General features: G+C 44.0%; 2 protein-coding genes across 6 annotated transcripts in view; both read left to right on the top strand.

Moving 5' to 3' along the window:
- The window catches only part of tpcn3 (two pore segment channel 3), a 10,055-nt gene extending 2,074 nt beyond the window's left edge, over nucleotides 1–7,981 (top strand). The window contains exons 3-19 of one of the 2 annotated variants that reach the window (XM_035142202.2): nucleotides 91–205; nucleotides 416–544; nucleotides 1,776–1,892; nucleotides 2,200–2,318; nucleotides 2,728–2,829; nucleotides 3,336–3,462; nucleotides 3,583–3,790; nucleotides 3,860–4,004; nucleotides 4,100–4,285; nucleotides 4,696–4,760; nucleotides 4,836–4,923; nucleotides 5,397–5,466; nucleotides 5,551–5,767; nucleotides 5,985–6,075; nucleotides 6,332–6,445; nucleotides 6,938–7,053; nucleotides 7,396–7,981. In XM_035142202.2, the coding sequence (XP_034998093.2) occupies nucleotides 91–205; nucleotides 416–544; nucleotides 1,776–1,892; nucleotides 2,200–2,318; nucleotides 2,728–2,829; nucleotides 3,336–3,462; nucleotides 3,583–3,790; nucleotides 3,860–4,004; nucleotides 4,100–4,285; nucleotides 4,696–4,760; nucleotides 4,836–4,923; nucleotides 5,397–5,466; nucleotides 5,551–5,767; nucleotides 5,985–6,075; nucleotides 6,332–6,445; nucleotides 6,938–7,053; nucleotides 7,396–7,523 (2,137 nt within the window). In that variant the 3' untranslated portion in view covers nucleotides 7,524–7,981. Of the gene's footprint in view, nucleotides 1–90; nucleotides 206–415; nucleotides 545–593; nucleotides 1,280–1,775; nucleotides 1,893–2,199; nucleotides 2,319–2,727; nucleotides 2,830–3,335; nucleotides 3,463–3,582; nucleotides 3,791–3,859; nucleotides 4,005–4,099; nucleotides 4,286–4,695; nucleotides 4,761–4,835; nucleotides 4,924–5,396; nucleotides 5,467–5,550; nucleotides 5,768–5,984; nucleotides 6,076–6,331; nucleotides 6,446–6,937; nucleotides 7,054–7,395 lie in introns of those variants that run through there. The other variant, XM_035142211.2, reaches the window with a different exon arrangement.
- Nucleotides 7,982–8,074: 93 nt separating this feature from the next.
- ttbk1a (tau tubulin kinase 1a) overlaps nucleotides 8,075–14,727 on the top strand; it is a 35,278-nt gene continuing 28,625 nt past the window's right edge. For 2 of the 4 annotated variants that reach the window (XM_035141956.2, XM_035141985.2), the window contains exons 1-2: nucleotides 10,449–10,579; nucleotides 12,756–12,836. In XM_035141956.2, the coding sequence (XP_034997847.1) occupies nucleotides 12,834–12,836 (3 nt within the window). In that variant the 5' untranslated portion in view covers nucleotides 10,449–10,579; nucleotides 12,756–12,833. Of the gene's footprint in view, nucleotides 8,169–10,446; nucleotides 10,580–12,755; nucleotides 12,837–14,727 lie in introns of those variants that run through there. The other 2 variants (XM_035141965.2, XM_035141976.2) reach the window with 2 other exon arrangements.

Here is a 14,727-nt window from a genome sequence, read left to right on the forward strand (position 1 = left end):
ACAGCTGACACTGACTCCTGATTGGTGGAGCGTGTGTATGGGTTTTTTGCTAATAGTGTTGTAATCCTTTGTGTGTGTGTGTGTCTTCAGACTCTATCTTCTCTATAACCACTGGTTTCTGAAGGTTCTGCTCTACTTCTTCATCCTGGTCGATCTGTCTCTGGCCGTCTTCGAGGAGCCGGCCGTCCTCCCTCTGCCTTCGTGGGTAAGATGGCCGCCTGGTTTCATGATGGTGATGTGACGATGTTTAGCTAACTGCTCAGAAGTCATCTCTTCAAAAATCATGACGTTTACTGGAGCTGGTTCTGCTTCCACATGCTAGTTGCTGCTAACAGGCCAATAAAACCAAAAGCTTCAGAGGAAAGAAACATCGCACGTGTCCTTTCATCAAACCAGATGTGTTTCTTATTTTCAGGCCACCATGTTGGTGGAGCTGCTCTGTTTGCTGGTCTTCACCGTTCGACTGGTTCACTACGCCAAGGTCATCCCCCGGGACAAGTTCTGGAAAGACGCCAAAAACATCTGCATCATTGTCGTCCTCATGGTAACAGGAAACATCTGCATCGTCAGGCACGGATTTGATAAAAACACATTTGCTCAAAAAACCCCGAACCAGAACCAGGACCTGTGAGAAGGTTCACGGATCCTTTTTAAAGTCGAGTTACGTTTTTGACCGGATGTAACATGTGTGTATGTACCTTTAAGAGCGGGTGAGGCGTTTCATCCATGATGTCATCGTTTTTAAGACATGTGACTGCGGGAAAGGTGAATTATGGGAAATGTAGTTCATCTGTTCGCCCTCTTAGCCTGTAACGAAGTCTTTAAAGCAGACGATGGCTATGACTCGATTATCCTGTGACTTGTTGCATAAAGAATTTACCATTAATTGGTAAAATTACAAACTGCAGGAAATGTGCCGGAGCCGTGAGGATCCGTGTTCTCTTCTCACGGTGCCACACACGGTCCAGAGCCTCCTGCTGAGCTGTGGGTGGATTGTTCTGGATAGACCCGTCCCATGGAGACAGAGGACAGGTCACTGGGTGTTTGCCTTCACATGTTTGGACTCAGGGACGAGGCTATTTCCTGGTTTGTTTTGAGTGAAAGCTGAAGTTGCTGTGCTGAGCAGAGTTCCTGTCGCTGATCTGCAGAGTCAGGATGTGCTGAGAACACTGTTGTTGTGAAACAACCTTTAGCCGTGATGTTGCCTCGTCAGCGACTCTTCAGGCAGAAAGTCTTTTCCTGGTGCCTCAGTGACTCCGAGGCTTCCGATCACTTCAGGGTTCATGGAATCATTTGAAATTCCTGTTTCTACAAACTCTGACTCTATTCATGACAAGAGCGCTTTAGTTTCCTGCCGCCTGTGAACGTGTTTCTTTCACTGCATCTCATCCGCTGGCAGCAGGAACATTTCAGTCATCATGTCAGTGTTGATGTTTTTTGGGGATAACTCGTTTTATCTGCCTACACATAAACATTTCAAAGGCTGAGAGTAGAGGGCGCTGTTCTTCAAATGTGCCCCCCCCCCCAACACACCCGGTGCTTTATGGTCTGTTTGACTCTAAATGATCATAATTCACTAAATGAACATCAGCTGTTTGAAGAAGACGTGAAACTAGAGACTGAGACAGAAACTCCTGAATGTTTCCTGACGTTATAAAGTGAGAAGTCACTTTCTATAGACTTCTATAGAAACCACCAGAGGAGTCGCCCCCTGCTGGACACTACACAGAAGATTAACTAAATTGATTCTATTTTGTTTTTTGTTTTGACTCCAGCTGACTCTCGTCGATATGATCATCTACGGAGCGCTGAGAGCTGCCGACTGTTACGCCCTCCGCTGGTCCAGAGTCCTGCGCCCGCTCCTATTGGTCAACGTCACAGAGGGACGGCAGGTAACAGCCTCACCTGTTCGAACCTGCAGTCGTGTCTGTCTCACTTCTCCTCGGATAATACGGACGATAATAATTAATGTTGTCACAGGAATGAAGTTTTACGATGTTCATGTTCTGAGGTGCAGGACGTTCATTTAAGAGATTTATTTTGTATATATCACACGATGCATCCTGTCATACATTTACACACAGATCTCGTTTCTGTCAGAGTCGTGCACCTTCAGAAACTGAACGTCCCTCAGACGACTCATAAGCTCAGTTGGTGTGTGTGTTTGTGTGTGTTGTTGTGTGTTTGTTCATGTGTCAGCTCCGCAGGGCGTTCAGAAGCATCCGGAACGCTCTGCCTCAGATTTTCTACGTCTTCCTGCTCTTCATGTTCAGCGTCCTCATCTTCTCCCTCATGGCTCTGAAGCTTCTGGGTAAACGGTGAGTCATCCACATTTCACTGTTTCATTATTAAACCATCAAACTTTAATCTGTCGTGTACGTGAGAAGGTTTCTTCACCTTATTGAAAGACACAGATATGATATGTGTCTTAGTTTCATATGGACTGAACAGAAAACATCTGCCAACTCATCAGATTAAACATCAGAAAACTTTTCTGGATCGTTGGAATCAAACTGATCAAGATACATCAGACACAAAAACATCGGTTTTTTATGCACTGAGATTTTGAGCTGATGGAAAAAACTGTTTATATTCTGAAAGTTCTGAATATAAAACATTTTATTCATTAAAACATGGTGAACATTGTTATTGTGATAAAAACAGATACAAAATGATGAACCTGTGTTTGAGTCTCGTGAATTGTTTCCCCGTGTGTTTTCCCTCCAGAGGTCTGAAGACCATTGACGGATCTCCGTACTTCACCAACTACCTGGAGATCGTCTTTGACCTGTACGTCCTCGTCACCACGGCCAACAGCCCCGACATCATGTAAGACGCTTCTGAAACCGCAGATCTGACGCTGTGTCACTGAGCTGATCTGAGGTCAGACCTGGTTAAAGATTCTGTTTCCTCATAAATAAACTAAAGTTCAGTTTACGCTCAGTGTTTCTCACCATCATCGTACGTTTCCTTCACCTCCAATTACTGTAAATAAGGATGAACGACATGACAGCTCCCAAAAGTGAAGCCAAAACATTGTGTTTGCCCCCTGGTGGCTGGTGCAGTATAGGTCATAATCCCCGCCTCCTCCATGTTAGCAGATGGGACGAGAACCAAACCCAAAGAACTCTAAACCCTGTTTCTTCTCAGTTGCAGGCAGCTTCAATTCCCCCCAATTTAAACGGGAAATGAACGTCTAACGCAGAATTCCAGAATATGAGCTTTGTATTTATTAACATATTTCGTCCTGCGTGAGCTCAAAGCCAAACGCCGCGGCATGTAGCCACGTTTTCTGATTCTACCTGCTCATTCTATTCTCTGCTTCTCGTTGGCAGGATGCCGGCGTACAACTCCAGCTTCATCTTCGCCATCTTCTTCATCGTGTACATCCTCATCAACACCTACATCTTCATGTCCGTCTTCTTGGCCGTCGTCTACAACAACTACAAAAAATACCTGAAGGTGCTAACATGGTTTCATTCCCACTCAAAGACACGAAACACATGAGATAAGGTCTACTATTAGAAATCGATCAAAAGAACTGAGAGGACTCCAGGACTCTAACATGTCCTTGTCCAATAGGAGGAGATGCGGCAGCTGGTCAGGGCCAAAAGGCACAAGATGGTGCGAGCGTTTGCCGTCCTGCAGGAGCCAAGCGGGGAGGGGGTTGAACCCGTGGTGACCCAGGCCAACTGGAACCAAGTGGTACGACTGGTCCGGCCCGATATTAGCAACGCCCACAGAGAGCTGCTGTGGAGCGTCTCCGACAACAAGAACCAGGGGTTCATCGGTGGGTCACACAAACCAACAGTCCGAGTCCTCCTTCAACACTCCTACTCACTCTGTGCTTGATTGACAGGTAAAGTGGCGTTCGTCCAGCTGGCCGACCTCCTGAACATCGAGGTTATCACACTCAAGTCGAGACCGCACCCACTTCACCGTTTGTGCCCCACCCTCTACCTATCGGGGCCCAGCCGTCTACTCTGCCGATTGGTCCAACACAGGTGAGGGGGGGGGGTTTAACAGTTACATGTTGACCAGACGTGACCTCAGAAACAACATGGAGGAAGATCCCGACTGTGTGTGTTCCTGCTCGCAGGGCCTTTGTGATCATGTACGACCTCATCATCCTGGTGAACGCCGTCTTCATCGGGCTGGACGAGGAGAATCCGCTGATCGCCAACTCAGAGTGGGTTTTTCTGGCTCTCTACCTGCTGGAGATCCTCCTGAAGCTCTACGTGTTCGAGCCCAGAGCGTTCTTCTCCAGACACAACTTCTGGAACTGGTGAGGACCCGATGTTCTTAACCTCATGTCACGTGATTGGACAATGACAGTCCAATCACAAAGCCAGTCAGAGGGCAGGTGGTTCTGTTGCCTTCATCTCTGCCCCGGGCCCTGAACAGTGGAGTCGATGGTCTAGATGGACAAACGTGCCGGGTCATCTAGTTCATCCCACTGATTTATTCAGGATGACCTGAGTTTTGGGAGACGCACTCTGATTGGAGTCTGCTCTGAGTCTGGATAGTCATTGTCCAATCAGGTTCCAGTGTGAAACCAGGGTGTGTACTGGTAGGCTCCTGGTTATACACTAACCACTCACAGTTCTGTCCAGTGCAGCAGCTCAAACATCACATGTACTTCACAAAGTCCATTTCAACTTTTCTTTTTCTAAATTAGTTTTTTTCCATCTCCAGGTTCGACACCATCATCGTCGTGTCTGCTCTCATCGCGACGATCGTCAACTCGGCCATGAAGTCATGTGAGTGCTGTTTGTAAACTGAACAGAGACGCGTGTTTCCTCTCTACTGACGTCTTCCTTCCCGTCCTGTTGTAGCTGGAGGTTACACCAGCCGTCAGATCCTGGACATCGTCTTCATCCTGCGGGTCCTCAGGCTGATCCGGGTGGTGGACAGCATCCAAAGGTTTGATCTCTGACAGATTCAGTCACTTACACCATTAAGAAATAGAACTGGTGAGGTGCAGGTAACCATGGTGATGGGTGGAACTCCTCCGTGTAGAGATGTAAAAAGAATCAGATGAGATGGAGGAAAAACATTTTCTAACTTCTAACAACATAAAACATCTTTTATTCATCTGGCTTGATTTCTCCATATTTGTGTAATTGCTGCTAATGACAATATTACACAACTAAAATGTCTAAAATCTATTTCAGCGAATCAGGTGTAGAAGAAAGATTCAGTGGATGATGAGGTGTTTGATTTAGGCCACGCCCCTTTGCATCTGAAAGGTTTCCTCACAGTTTGAAACCAGAAGCGACGTCAGCAGATGAAGGAATCAAACACATGTTCTGTACGAAGTTCCACAAACTGTGGTTGTTTGATCACGGCTGAATTTGTTGCTTCGCTCACGATGAGAACCGCCGTCTCTGTCGCAGGTTTCGTACGATCATCAACACCCTGATCAGGATCGGACCAGCGATCCTCACGTTCGGACAACTCATCCTCGTAAGTCAACAGCAGCAAAATCAAACTCATTGTGACCTGATGATGGCGCTGAACGGATCAGTGAGTGCTGGTCCTGGTCCACAGGTGGTGTACTACGTCTTTGCCATGGTGGGGATGGAGCTGTTTAAAGACAAGGTGAAGTTTTACGAGGACCCCAACGACCCGGAGAAGTTCTACTGTGGAAACGCTCGACTGAGAGGAACGGCCTTCGCTCACCTCAACTACTGCAAAAACAACTTCAACAACGTGGTGTCGTCCTTCATCCTGCTGGTGGAGCTGACTGTGGTCAACCAGTGGCACGATATCCTAACGCACACGCACACACACAACACACACACACACACACACACGCACACGCACACACGCACACACACACACACACACACACACACACACACACACACACACACACACACACACACGCACAAACACAATGAACATCTCTGTTGTTGTCGTTGTTTCTCTGTTTCGTTTCTTTGCTGATTCTCGAACTGTGTGATTCCTTAACGTGACTCCACTGCTCAGCAGCGGCTTCGCCATCGTCACCCACATGTCGGCCAGGATCTTCTTCGTCCTCTTCCACATCTTGGTCGTCATCGTCATCATCAAGTAAGAGGAGTGTGGTCATGATCCCCTCGTTCTCATCAGACACTCAGCAAACAGGAGCTACTAGATAATTCAAACAATTTAAAAACTAAACACTAATATGGACTCAAAGCAAATGTATTTTTTAATTTGAACGTAATAGATCCGTGATTAAACCACCTACAGAGGGCGCTGCTGCTTCTGCCTTTGTTGTTGCAGTGAAGACCAGAGGAGCATGTGACCTGATGTCAATAAGGTCACAAGCTGTTTCTTCTTTCAGCATCTTTGTGGCGTTTGTCCTCGAGGCGTTCTTCGTGGAATACTCGTTGGAGAAAAGCGACCTGCAGACGTCTCTGGAGAAGAAGATCGCGGAACTGGAGCTGGCTGTGGAGCAGTACGTCACCATGACAACCACGGGCACATCACTATAAACACTGCTGGATCTAAAGGAGCGTTCCACTGTTCACACGTTTTAGACGTTTACTGAAACACAGCGACTGATGAGAACAAGATGTTTTCACTAAAACAAAACGAAGCAACAACCCTGATTTAGTCCTTAGTGTCTTTTTAACCTTATTTTACTGCAATCATTGTTTTAAGTAAAATGATCTAATAATTCCGAAGAAGGTTAGAAGAACGTTTATTATCTTGTGACTCAGGTTTGTGTTGTCGGGACGACAGTTAGAAATGTGGAATTATTAATAATTGAAAAATTGAACTCAATATTTAAAATCAGTTCAGTTCAAGTAAGATTTACGTGTTTTGTGCCGTGCGTGTCGTCTGGAAGGTAAAAGCTTTGAGGGCTTAGCTTATTGGAACATGATGTTTTCTACAGTCAGATGATGAACCGTGTTGTTGTGCGTGTCCGTGATGTTTTGTTGCTCAGGGAGAAGCTGCAGGAAAACCTGGTGAACGCCATGGAAACCATTGACAACGACCTGGGTACCGGCCAATCAGCGGCATCCAACAAACCGACCCTGATGTTTAAAATCGCTTCAAAAAGTAAGAAACCGTGGAGAAACATCGATTTAGACAATAAGAGAATGTTTGTAACCAATAGAGGCTTTTGTTTTGAAAAGTGTTAAGAAAAAGAAACCAGTGTACGATTCGTTTACGAGTTACCATCACGCTGAAGCATTCATGGTTTTCCTTCCTGTGATCCTTTGATTGACGCTCGTCTCAATATGTTGTCACGCTGCTCGTCTTCTTCGGTATAATGACACCTTCGTGGAGAATTAGCGCCACCTACTGCTCATCCATTCAATTCACTTTCATGTATTAGTTCCAACATAAGTGATCTCAGGGCTCTGTATCTCATTGGATTTATTTTTGTCCGTGTGTCAGGATATCGGACGGTGGACGCCTTGTTGCAGCGGATGTTTGAGGCCGACCTCGACCCAGAGGACTTTGCTGAGAACGATGACGCTCAGGGCGACGGGAACTTTGCGAACCCGTCGTTCAGCTCCGTGTAAACATGTAAACATGTAAACATGTAAACATGAAGGGATCTGTATATTTTTATATTTCTGTCCTGTCGCTCTCTGTAGGGACACAAATGAAATCTGTATTTTTCACATAAAGACTATTTACACTTAAAGTTTATTTCATTGTTCTATGTTCGTGTCCCTGTTCACTAAATTCAAAAACTTTAAAAATTCATGTTTTCATAAAACAGTAGCTTCAGAGTAAACTGTAATTAAAACATGTTTTAAAGATATATTTTTTTAAAAGATTCACACTTTAAAGTCAGATGTTTCCGTTTCAATGTTAAATTACTTACTGCAGATAACCATCATAGAAACAACCTTAATGAGCGTGAGGAAGATAAAACACATCCTGGTTCCATCTGTAAAATAATAAAACAATCATGTTCATTTCAAATTATATTAATTTTCATTCATGAACAAATAAAAAAAGCAAGAAGTCAGAACTTTGGGGTTAATGTGAGTATATATGAGCAAAACAACCTCCGTGTCAGCAGGGGGCGGTGTGGAGCTGCAGCTGTAACATGGAGACACCAAGTGTGTGCGTGTGTGCGCGTGCGTGTGGTGCTGATGCTGTAAAGATGGAGAACAGGGAGGAACCTTCTCTGTCGCTCGGACGGAAACAACATTCAGGTAAAAAACAAACTAACAAACAAGAGCTGCTTCACAAACAAAGAGACAAAGAGAATCAGCTGATCGACGAGCTGTGTGTCGGTGTGTGTGTGTGTCCGTGTGTGTGTCTGTGTGTGTCTGTGTGTGTGTATCTGGTCAGAAAAACACAATCCAGCGGATTTCTTGTGTTAAGAAAATAAAAGCTCCAGCGGCTGCAGCTGTTAGTGACAACAATAGAACATCAACAGAAGGAGAAGGAGGAGAACATGAGGAGAACATGAGGAGAACAGAGGAGAACAGAGGAGCAGGATGAGACGTTCAGGTGCAGCTCTGTGGGTGGGACCTGACACTGAACACTAGAAATGATGGAGTCACTGTCAAGGTAGAGATAACACACAACCTACAGTCAGTACTTTCAGAATAAAGAGACAATACACTTACACGTAAAATCACATTCATTAAAAAAATCAAGCAGGTATAGAAACAGGCTTGCAGTTTATTCACATTTAAAAAGCCCCACATGCAAATAGAAAACACACAAATGAAGACACATCATCAGTTTGACGACACATGAGCTGCAACTCGTGCAAATACAGAAACACGTTGCAAATAGAAAAGCAGCGATGGAAATGTTCCCATGGACCAAAGAAGTGATGGACCTGCTGTAGTCCAGAGCGTTGGGACGTTGCATCACCACTGACGAGGAGCAGACTTCAATAACTTCATGTTTCTGTATTTCTGCATTTGCTCGTGTTTGTCAAGTTGTTTATTCTATTTGCACGTGTTGAGCTCTCTCGGCCACCGTACATTTCTTTATACAGTAAAATACATTATAGTTAATAGCTAAATACACAAAAGTGTATGTGTTCATAAAAACACTGGGCACTCGCTGCCTACACACAGAAGTCACATAAAATTAAAAAAGAAAAATATATATTTATTTGCACCTTTTATGTATTTGCAAATTTCTTTTAGAAAAACATTGGATGTAGATAAACCGACCTGAGTTTTGTCTGCAGGTTTTCATTTGAAAAACAGAAACACTTTATTTCTGCACTTCCTGCAATAGTTTTCATTATTAATTAATCTGACAATTGTTTGACGATTTATCATCATCACATTATTCCAATGAAGAGTAAACAATCCAAAGATTTACAAGCCAGTAAAAACATTTTAAAGTTCTGCTGCTTGTGGCTGAATTTCTCAACATCTTTAGACCAAAATTTACATAAACTGACATTTCTATAATTATTAAATGTGGCGATGATGACATCATCGCTGCAGTCTGACACCAGCGCTGTGTTTAGACATAAATATATAAAATGAAGTAGATTATGTGAGTTTGATGTAGTGAGAAAGTTCATCTTTTTTTTATAAGTCACCAGAAAATCAAAGCGTTTCACAAGTTAACACAAAAAAACATCAAATTTAAGATTGGAATTCAAAATGAGTAATTTTTGACGTTGACCCGACGACTTGTAACTGCAGCAGATTGATAACGTCTCTGATTTCTGAAATGAAACGAGCCTCCGTGTTTCCTCGTGTCCTCTTCACCTCGACAGTGTGGACACATGAGGACGAAGGACTTCTTATCATTAAGTGACGGGTGACATGTGACCTAATAAATAAACTTTACAGATTATTAAAGTACTGAATATCTGTGAGGACGATAATTAACTAGTACAATTAACATTAGTCCAAGTCAGACACAATGTTAAATACCTTTATATAACTTTTACATACAGATAATCAAATATACAATATTACAGATAAAGTCAGAATAAAGCCAGAGATCATATCAATGATATTAATATAAATAATATAACACTATAAAGGGGACTGTCAGAGGACTTTTATTTTGAAGTGAGGCCCCGGATGTAGTGTCGGTGTGTCGGGGTGTTGACTCAGCTGGAGTCAGAGCTGCAGTGCGGACAAACCGGAGCCGGAGAACCGGACCCGTCACACCGCCTCTCCGCAGCCTCAGCCGGGCCCTGGATCTGAATCTGCCCCGGCTCTGAGCCCTGGACCCGGTCCCGGAGCAGGACGGACCGTGAGTCCGCATCATCATCATCATCATCATCCTCCGCATCATCGTCCGCATCATCCTCCTCCAGAGCAGCCGGAGGACCGGAGGAGGACCCGAGGAGGACCCGGACCTGGACCCAGCTCCTGGACCCGTGGAGCCGGACATGAAACCCGGGCTTCTGCCTCACTCTGGACTCGGTGGTCCTGCAGCGGGTCTGGTCTGAGGCCGGACCCGGGTCTGGTTGATTCTTGGGAGACATCGATGGTTGAACCTGCGGGAGACTGAGGCCCGGACCCCGGACCCCTCCTGAGGAACAGTGGGTTTTCTGGACCAGGACGTTTTGTGGCAGAATCAAATCCCAGATGAAGATTCCCAAAAGGCGGAAAAGGAGCGGACGGTGCGCCAGGTAGGCCAGACCCGGGCCAGACCCGACCAGGCCGGGCCAGAGCGGGCCAGATACACATATCAGACAGTGTGTGTGGGTGTGTGTGTGTGTGTGTGTGTGTGTGTGTGTGTGTGTGTCTGTGTGTGTGTGTCTGTCTGTCTGTCTGTCTGTGTGTGTGCGTGTGTTGATCCGGATCACAGACGGTTGATCAGAAACCTGTAACCCGGGTCAGACCCGGAATGTGTCACAATGTAAATGATCCGTGATTGTTGACCCGGGTTAGTCCGGATTTATTGATCAGCAGGATGTGATGGTGCGCGTGCGCACAGAGGACCCATGACTGTGCACTGCAGAGAGAGAGGGAGGGGGGGGGGGAGTTATTCATTCAGACTTTAATTCATTCATCTTTATATTTATACATTTTTATATTTATTTATCTTTATATTTATACATTTTTATATTTATTCATCTTTATATTTGTTCATATTTATACATTTGTATGATTATTGATCTATTTATTTATACATCATTATACTTATTCATCTGAATATTTATTCATCTTTATATTTATTCATCTTTATATTTATAAATGTTTATGTTCATTCATCTTTAATTACATTCCTTTGTTTTTGTGGCTTTGTTTGAATTGTTTCTCACTAATCATTTGCTTGATTGACACCAACTATGTAAAAATACTTTAGAAGTAAACAGGGTTTGAATTTACATGTTTTTATATATATAAATTATATATATAAATTTGTTCAGACTCTCAAATGAAAACTAGTGGTTGTTATTCTCCTTTTTTCCATGTGACGTCAAATCACCGCCTCTTCAGCTCTGAACTCACCTGCTCTGTTTCCACTTGAAACATCGGAATCGCTGCAGCTCAACGTTCGGTGCTGATACTTTAGTCAGTTTTTGAATTCAGGATTCGTACTGATACGGGTTTCGACTGTCGAGCTACTTCACGTTTTGTTGTAAATGATCTAAAAACTTCTTCCACCACAGAACTGAAAAGTCAGAAAATGTCAATATAAGTTGCATTTTATTTCTCATTTTCTGTCGGACAGATTTGGTCGGAAACCAGGTCAAACGTCTAAAATGCAGAATTCCCTCGTGCTTGTGTTTTAACGGTTCGTCGTAACAGCCAATCACAGTTCCCTGCTCTGTATACACAACATGCTAATGTGCCGTGCTAACTGTCGATGCTAAAGGGAAGCACCGGGGACGTAAATTCCACAAAGATCATTATGACATTCTGGATCGTATTCATATGAAGTGATTTGATTGGCTGTTGCCTCCGTTGCCACTCGTTTACCACAATGCAGTTCTGCAACACATGACGTCACCATGACGCCTGATCTACTGAGATCCCAAATAAAGAGTGATAAATTGCGTGTGCATTATAACAGGTTGCACGTTTGGTTGGTGTGCGTTTTGCGGGTGATCTACCAAAGGCAGGAGTATTTAAATGAGTGTTTACGGTGCGTGGCTGGTTTCCGCCGTCAGTGCCCTGGCAAGAGGGGGATTCTTTTTGCTTCTGTCAATCCAAACATGCTAACACGAGCAGAAAAAACCCGTTCTCTCCGTCTTCTTCCACGCGTCTTCTTTTTTCCAGGCTTTGTAAATCACAGTGCGTGTGCTAAATTAAAGTATTTGCATCTTCTCCACACGTACTAAATGGACAGCCCGTGTTATTCTGCACGCAATCCTCAGTGCGCACCGCTAGTAGATCAGCTTGCATGTTTTTTTGCGGGTGAAATCAAGCTTGCACAGGTTTTTACACCCGCAAACCTTTAGTAGCTCAGGCTCGATATGTTTAAAGACTCGCTAGCGTCCTCTTGAGGCTGAAAGGATCATTACCCAATCAGAAACAAACAGAAATGTAAAGTTTGTCCTGTAGATGGTAGCAGTAGACTTCATCCTCTGGAACGTGTTTCATCTCTGGTCCTGCGTTGACGTGTTCGTCCACGTTAGTTTTGTCGTAGCGTGTTTGGCGTCACGTGGAAAAGGAAAATAACCAAGTTCTGGTCGGTTATATACATTTTTTGACTGTGTGAGGATCTGAAGGTGGTGTCCCTCCATGCGCCACCCCCCCACCCTCCCCTGTGACATCACAGTTCGAGCCTGTGTGTGCAGGTGGGACGGCCACGATCCTGGTTAACTGTACCCTCTTACCCTCTGTTTTGGCTTGTAGGCTAACACAGGAACAGGAAGGGTTTTGTCCCGCTCAGGATTTGTTGTAAGCCGTCAGGTTTTCCGGGAGCTCAGAACTATGGTGAGCTCTGACTGACTTCCATCAGGTCAAAACTGGAATGACGCAAAAACCCGGCTTCTTGGCAGAGCACACCCCCCCCCCCACTGCCCCTCCCCTCCCCCTCCTCCCCCCGTAGTGAACAGAGTGGTAGAAGTGTAGGTGAAGAAGAGGAGTAGGAGGAGAAGAAGAGCAGCCTGAGGTTTGAAGGAGGAGAGAGAGAGTGTGAGGATGTCTCACTCTGCTGCTGAGACGCTTTCACAAAACGCTCGACTGCTGAGCCACAGAGTTTCTCTCATTTTATACCACGATGCTCATTATACTGCATATTACTATATATTCTACACTACAGGGCTTTTATCTAGCAAAACAAAACTATACAATAAGATATGACAATACATTACAATAAATAACCATGACATTAAAGTATATTACACAATGCTCAACTTTACCATGACATACTTTTGATAATCTAAACATCGTCCTACTGATTTATTGGTTGGACAATAAAAATTTGCCGACATATCGTTAAATGTGTTTGCTGATAAGAAAACTTATTTTATAGAATAAACAATGCAGCAAAGATATATAGTTATGTTTTTATTTAACATTAAATAATATTAATAGTCTCAAATGAATTCTTAATATTTGGTTGTTTTTGTGTTACTTCTTCCTATTTATAGTTATTTATATTAATGTTTCTTGTTAAACTGTAAAATATCCATATCGGTGAAGCTCTACTTCTAACCTTATTATAATGATACTCCGTACAGGTACTAATCTACATTCTGTATACTATAACACATGATGTACTGTACTGTATTAATCTACTGAATCTGAAGTACTAAGTTATACAGTACAAATCTATAACCTATCTATTTTTTATACAGGACTATTTTATATTTTACATTTACTATGTTCTAATATATTATGACTGCTCAGTATGTTACATTATATTGAAGTATTATTTGACAGTATTACAGCAGCTGTGATTGGCCAGTTAAGCTCCATGTTAGATGCTGTTGCAGTGTATTCTGGGAAACTGTGTGGCCCCGCCCTCTGCAGTGACTGGCGGCTCAGCAGCGTTGAGGCCTGCAGCAGGTTTCACTGCATCTCCAGTGTAACAGTGGCTCCGGCTGCTGGTGTGACGATGATGATGATGATGAAGAATGGAGCTGTATCACTGCAGCTGTAGAGAAGCCTCCTCCTGCTCCCTCCCAGTCGTCTGCTCAACGCTGGTCTGACTGGAAACAGTCGTGGACACTCTCCATGTTACCTGCAGTCCGCCTGAGCTCTGCATGCACTGATGACGTGGCATTGCATGCAGAACAGCATGGGTTGACATGCATTACTTTAATCTTAACGCTCCCCCCACGAATCCACTGGAAACTGAAAACAGCAGAAATGTTGTACGAGTAGAGAGGAAGAGGCCGAGTTCAGTTCAGGTCGAGCTAGAGCTGACACGTGACGACAGAGCGTCAGCGAGGGTGATGCTCACTGAGACTCAGGTCACCAGCACTGATCCATTTACAGTGTGTCAGTCTGATTAATCAGCTGCTACAGGATCTTATTCTTTTACCAAAGAAACAATTCACCCACTTTCAACCAATACACACATTATTTAGTCTGGTCGAATAAAAAAAGAAGGAAAAAAGAGCAATTAAGCTCCTTTCATTCTCCAAACCCACGTTTTCCCCCTGAGTTTGTCTTGTCAGGCAGAGCTCACTCGACCCAAACTACAGCAAGTACTCAACTCGGGGGTGAACGCTACCTGCCAGTCCAGATTCAGGGCAGAAAAATGACCCATAGTACAAATGATACTTTGCTTCTCTTGTGACTAAATAACAAAACCAGTTATTTGTCACGACAGCACCAATTGTTCACTGTGAGTATCGTTTGAAAATGATCGATTCTC

Source organism: Hippoglossus stenolepis, chromosome 2 (assembly GCF_022539355.2).
Source record: "Hippoglossus stenolepis isolate QCI-W04-F060 chromosome 2, HSTE1.2, whole genome shotgun sequence".
NCBI classification, from domain to species: Eukaryota; Metazoa; Chordata; class Actinopteri; order Pleuronectiformes; family Pleuronectidae; genus Hippoglossus; species Hippoglossus stenolepis.